Genomic DNA, 6,460 nt, shown 5'->3' on the forward strand with positions numbered 1-6,460 from the left:
GGTACATTTTCTTTTAAATAGGAATTACTATTATATTTTACCTGTAATTTAGGATTTTTGTGTTCTTATGGTCCACATTTGGAAATCTGACTATATACTTTATCACTTTCGTCTGTCAGTGAAGAATCACAATTTCAAATGCTCCTTTAAGCTCAAAGCTCCTTGTAGTAAAACTCCAAAATCTTCCAGAGCATCTCAGAGTTTTCTGGACATAAATGAAATAGAGTTTGTCTGGGATTGAGACACTGATTCTAATATTAATATATGGTTAGATTATAGCAGTAGAATTTGGGTCAGCCAGTGAAATTTGATAGGCTAAGAAAAAGAGGTACTACTTCCAGTGACAGAATTCACTGTCACAACATGTGGTGATGATGAATATGATCAAAGCTATACAAGGCATGAAGGATGACTATTCTTCAAGTTGGCTATATGGAACCTCCAACTTCAATGGCAGAATATCGATGAATGCCAATTGCTGTATGTCATAGCAGGAGAGGCTATTATTTTAATGTAATCTATGTTGCAGTAAATGATGTGGGCTAAATGGATCTTTGGTTAAATCCAGCAAAGCTCTTATGTTTTCATTGGAAATCTATTTCTGAGCTGGCCAGTACCTTGAGTGTGCCCAGTGGAATTTTACATTGTTCTTTGATTAACAGACCTCCAATATAGCATCTTACAAAAAGCATTAGAAGCTCCATTTCAAAAGGGTTTACCATGTGGCATGAGGGCAGCTGATTGAGAAACATGAATCCAGGCTTGACCATAAAGTGTAGTGAGTTATGGAGGTTTGCAAAAGTCTCTGTTTCTTATGTAATCTCACATAACCAAAGCTACCACAAGGGGCAGGAATTCCTGCCTCTTCCTTTTTATTGGTTATTTGATTCAGTTCCACACTTTATTACCTATTAGAACATTTATTTACTTACCTTCATTTTGTTTGGTTTTAAAGTAATGTTTAACATAAAATTAATAAATAAAATACAATACTAATGATAAAATAATGGCAGTGTATTTTTGTTACTAAATATGCGGTGTTGTTTCTTGCAATTAAATAAGATAATCAGTCCTCCAAATCTTTTAAATTTTGCATCAATAAAACAGACATCAATCACATAAGAATCTGGTAAGTGACAGAAACTGGAGCTTGGGGAACATCTCTGAGATGGGGAAAACTATCTAGTATACTGAAAGGGTAATGCTCTTTCTCTGTTAATTGAACTGATTTTTTAAAGTCCAATTGTTTTAGTCTTGTGCTATGTAATGGCTTAACCATGGGTCACTAGCCTAGCTATTGTATACAAGATAGGATTTAAGGCAGATTTTGAGGAACAATTAATTTCTCAGGCAGTCTAAAAATTCTGTTAAGTCCAGCATGAAGTATGGTGCACAAAATAGTCTTGTGAGGTCAGATAACACTGTTTAGGAGCACATACTGCTCCTCTGCTAACTTCTTCATGGAATTGAGTTTTTCTGATAATATGGTGAGGCCTGGAAACCAATGAATATAACTCTTTCCTCCCTGATAAGATAAGGTAACCTTGATCAGTTAAAAGTCAACCCCAGAATATCAACAGGTCATAAATTTAGATGTCTTTCATCTGCCCCTAGTAACATTTCTTGTTTAAAATTTAGAGAAGTTATTTTCAACAAGAAATATTTATATAATAAGGGATTCTTGTGTTTTCTTTAAAAAAATCTAAGACACAAAGCAGTGAAAATTTCAGGACCCTGTGGAGCGTAATTAAAGTTATTAGAAATTACGAATTTGAGAGTATTCATTCCTCTAACATGTTTTGTATCCACTAATATATTTTAAATTAAAGACTAGATAAAATTGTTCATAAATTGAAAACAGTGCTTAATCATATGCAAACATGTATGTGTTGCATACATCAAAAATAAAGTTTTATACAATGACATAAAAGGATAAGCAGTGAAATCAATCCAACAGAAACCAACAGAAAGGCTGCCATTTGAAGCACATTTACTCCCTAATTTTTCTGTTGGGCTGCTTGGTATACTTTCAAAACACTTTTGGAAAAAGTGGGGAAGGGGTTTCTTAAACCTCACAGGGGCTCAATAAAAATTCATGACTTCTTTGAGAAAACAAATATTAAGGCATGCAGAAGAAGAATTATGTGATTCCTCTGTGACCTACTATTTTATGCTATCCTTTTGAATGTAGTTTTGTTCTGGATAGTTTACAGTTCTTCAGAATAATTTATATTAAATATACTAGAACTATGATAGCTGTAGCAAACCGTTAAAAAACCTTCCAACAGGGCTGTAATAATTTATCCTTACAAAGTCAGTCTACTTTAAATCTGTTCAGTGGACATAAGATAATTTCCTGCTTTTTATTGCAGAATATATACGTATATCTGCAGCTTCTGAAATGAAGAACAATTTCCAGTAACATTGGAAGTTAAAACATTTGGTCATGAGCTGATGTGCAGTTATAGCCATAGGTTGCAATTGCAAAGAAATGCAAAGCACCAGTGGCATAGTAGAGGGATTCATCATGATAGCCCCCATAGCTTGGTCCCTAAGGAGAGTCTAAGAATACAGGCATCTTTTGATCCATGTTAATAAAAATTTTCTCAGAGTTTTCATTTCCACCAGGAGCAGGTGTTTTATAAAACTAATGGTTCTTAATTTTCTGTTTAGGATTAAGTCACATCCCAACTACTTAATAGTACAATAGGGACAACTCAAAACATTACATTGTTGGGGAAAATCCACCTCCCCTCCCATCCTGTGACTATTATAGTTAACCTAGAAGTAGCAGGGAACATGAGAGTGGTGATAGCTTGTATCAGTATTGCATCAAGATTATGAATAATCTTAAAAGCAATACCCAAGTATAGTGGGTCTTTGGTATCCCCTGGGGTTTGGTTCCAGGACTCCCCATGGATAACAAACGCTGTGGATGCTCAGGTCCCATTAAATACAATTGCACAGTAAATGTGTGCCCCTTTTATAATAAAATGGCAAAATCAAGGTTTGCTTTTTGAATGTATATATTTTAAAAAAAAATTCAAACAGTGGATGGTTGAATCCATGGATTATGAATCCGTGGATAAACATAATAATAAATAAAACTTTTATTTATGCCCTGCTTTTTGTTAAAACAATCAAAGTGGCTTACAACAGTTAAAATAGTACATCCATATATACAAAGTATCTCGCACTTTAAAAAAGATTAAGCAATATAAGGCTTAAACTTACATAACTATTAAAAACCAATAACGGTGGCAGAGTCATCACATATGACAGCTTGATGTGCCATGGTTCCACTGCATCCCTGCTTAACAGTTTTCATACTTTTCCTGTTTCAAATCCCCTCCCCCCTGGTCTGGCTCTGCATCTTTTTCACATTTTGCCTCCTTTTACCCCCACCCCCCACATCTTTCATGCTTACATTAAAATTAATTTCTGCTCAGTGCTTTGATTGGCTTGGTATAAGCTTTTTTGTGAGACACATTTGCATGAAGGCTTTGTAATGCAAGTTCTGAATGCATGTTCTTTCATGAATGCATGAATGCACATTGGTGCAATAATGTTGTGTAGATTCCCTGGGTGTGTTTTCCTAGCACTTCACATTGAGGAAGGGTGCAAGCTGAGGACTGGTGTCCCTGGATAGGTTTGCTTAATTAACCCTTTGCTAGGAATGGAGGAGGAGGGAGGAGTAATTTAAGAGGCTTTTCCTATGTTCCAAATCCAAAGTGGGCAACCTGTTAGTCCTGGGCCGTCTGGTGATTTTGTGCAGCCCTCAACCTAATTTCAAAGCTCATTGCAAGTGATCAGTTTATGTCCTGATAGATGGGTAAGAAAAGGAAGAGAGTAAGAGGGGGAGAGAAAAGAGGGTAAAAATACAAAAGGAAAAAAGGTAGATTTTACTTACTTTTAGCTCTGATCACAGTGGCTTTGGCTCTGTCCACTGCCAGACAGGGCCCCTGAGTACTCTGGAAGGACTGTGGGCCTCAGCATAAAAAGGCTGTCCATCTCTCCTTGATAAGCAACAAATGACAGAAACTGCTGCTAAGTGGGCATGCTGGTCACTTTGCATGATGGTGGAATGTGATGGCTTTTGTTTGCTACTCTTGCTCATTTGGGTTGACCATTTCTTCTTTTCTAATCATTGATCTTCATCTCTTTCTTCTTTGTTTTTGTTTTTTTACTCATCCTTTGCACGCTACTATTTGACACACTGCTGCAGCATGTGGTCAGGGCAGAACTAGTGAAGTATCCTGAAGAAGATAATCAACAACACAGCACTGCCAGCTGTCAGAGTAAAATCTGTTCAGTGCAATAGTTCAGGTAGTATAGTTAAAAGACTTCAGTTCTTCTGAAAAACAAATGTTAATGTTTCATTCACATGAAACAATAACAGTGATACTTGTGCAATGGTTTCTATATTCACAAGGATAAAACAATTAAATATTTTGATCCTCTGATTAATTTTCTAACTAAAACATATTCGTTGCTCATGAACTCTCAGGAATTCATTTTAGAAGAGTTTAAGTGGAATAAACATTGGTGCCAGCAACTGAAACCCTCATAGTGTCTCTGTGCTGGATTGGAAGGTATTTGTGAAACTCTCCAGAGTATCAGATGGTTATCCCCAAGGACGAGAGAAACATTTTTCTTTACTAAAAAGGAAAAGCTATTCTCATGAGTGACATACTATTTCTTTCCCCTTAGGCGTTGGCTCCAGGCAAGAGTGTCAAGGCCTGTATTGCCAACAAAAGGTGGTGGTGGTGGGGGAAGACCCCACTGTTGGCATGTGTTCCAAGCCTTGTTTACTCAAACTCCATTCATACACATGCATGAACATTTCAGATCTGACATATATTCCCTTTATGTACATACTCACACTGCTCCCCTCCTTGTGCTGCTTCTAGGGGTACTAATGGGGCTTTTAAAAAGTCGGATGCAAGGAGTAGGTTGCAGGGAGGAGAGAATTAGCCCTTCTCAAGCATTGACTCCCCTAAAAATCTGCCCCTACTGAAGTTAGGTTTTTAAAAAGCTTCTGCTAATAGGCTTTTAAACCTTGACTGTAGGTAGTGTATCTGTGGATGGGGAGCCCTTGTGGGGCAGCCTGTGATTCAGAGGTTCCACATGCTTGCCATAGAGAAACTGAAAGAAAATTCTGTGAGGTAGAACTCATACTCCCCCCACCCCCCAATTTGTAACCCAGGCATCAGTATTTATGATTGGAATCAGTACTTATTATCATAACCATCTATTATTTAGGAAAGTGCGCCGTATGCTCTAGCTGCTGTGTACCAAATTTTTTATGCCTGCTTTCTTGGAAAAGAGGACTATGGCATATTTGCTCTTCTAAAATGTTCCATATTTCATAGTCTTGTCATTAACTAGTGAAATGTTTTACTAGCACTGTGGAACAGAATTGCCTTTGGATTCTCTAGCTATAACTTCTGTTTTTCTTTTCTCTCTCTCTCTTTTTGACAGAGTGTAGTGAAGGCGGATATTGTAAACTATAGCCAGGAGCCCGTGACAAGAACAGTTAACTCTCCCAGAAGCTCAATGTGTACAATCCAGTGAACTTTTTTCTTTTTCTTTCTTTCTTTTTTTGTATTGATCTTCCTTGGCATCCATGCTACCTTTGCACAGACAGAGGGGTTGCCAGGAATGTTGTTTTAACTGTGAACATTACTGTGGTGCATTTAGAAGTTTCTAAAACTTAGTACCCATTTGTGTGTTGAAAAGCAGCAGGCAGTTTCTTTGGCTAGCCAAGATTCAAATGTAGGGACCACACACTTTGAAAAATTATGATATATACCCATTTTCTCATAAATGATATTTCATTTAAAACATGTGACTATGTGTACAGATGTCCTTTTACATATAGTGTCAGAATACTTGAGGGAGTGAATGCAAAATGTATAAATTATACAAAATTAAAAGTGATGCTTGAAATAAAGCCATGGAGAGAAAATATATTTGTTTTCGTGTTTGATTATTTTCCATTTAGCTCTGATTTCATTAGAACAGGTATTGGAGATCTTCCATTTTATCCCTGTGGTGTTAATTATGAGCTTGGCCTATCATTTGAAATCGGCTGTATTCCTCAAAACAGCAAGTATCTTGTGCTACCTACCAGTCGTGTTATTAGCACAGTGACTTAAATGGAAAAAAATGTTGCTAGGATAAATTAATTTTTTAGATTAAACATGTTTTCAATTAGACAACTATTAGTAGAGACAGAAAAATGCTTCTCTGTGAAGCAAGGACTACATACTGATAACATGTCAATTGAATATAACAGTAGGTTTTGCCCCCTCAAAATACTTGAACTATTCACATACTCTAAGCACCTGTATAACTTCACAATGTTTGCATTGGATTTTTTTTCTTTTTTGCAAATAGAAGAGAATATAGTGGGCCCTTCTCATTTGCTGTGGGTCAGGGCACAGGACTCCCATGAAAG

General features: G+C 36.7%; 1 protein-coding gene across 3 annotated transcripts in view; it reads left to right on the forward strand.

Annotated features, from left to right (window-relative positions):
* LOC149312518 (ras-related protein Rab-28-like) overlaps positions 1-5,958 on the forward strand; it is a 77,412-nt gene extending 71,454 nt beyond the window's left edge. For 2 of the 3 annotated variants that reach the window (XM_089526896.1, XM_089526895.1), the window contains one exon: positions 5,482-5,958. In XM_089526896.1, the coding sequence (XP_089383022.1) occupies positions 5,482-5,574 (93 nt within the window). In that variant the 3' untranslated portion in view covers positions 5,575-5,958. Of the gene's footprint in view, positions 1-4,225; positions 4,327-5,481 lie in introns of all 3 variants that reach the window. The other variant, XM_089526894.1, reaches the window with a different exon arrangement.
* The last annotated feature ends 502 nt before the right edge of the window (positions 5,959-6,460 follow it).

This window comes from Sceloporus occidentalis, unplaced genomic scaffold, assembly GCF_023333645.1.
Source record: "Sceloporus occidentalis isolate IW3139 unplaced genomic scaffold, rSceOcc1.0.p SCAF_5, whole genome shotgun sequence".
Lineage (NCBI taxonomy): Eukaryota > Metazoa > Chordata > Lepidosauria > Squamata > Phrynosomatidae > Sceloporus > Sceloporus occidentalis.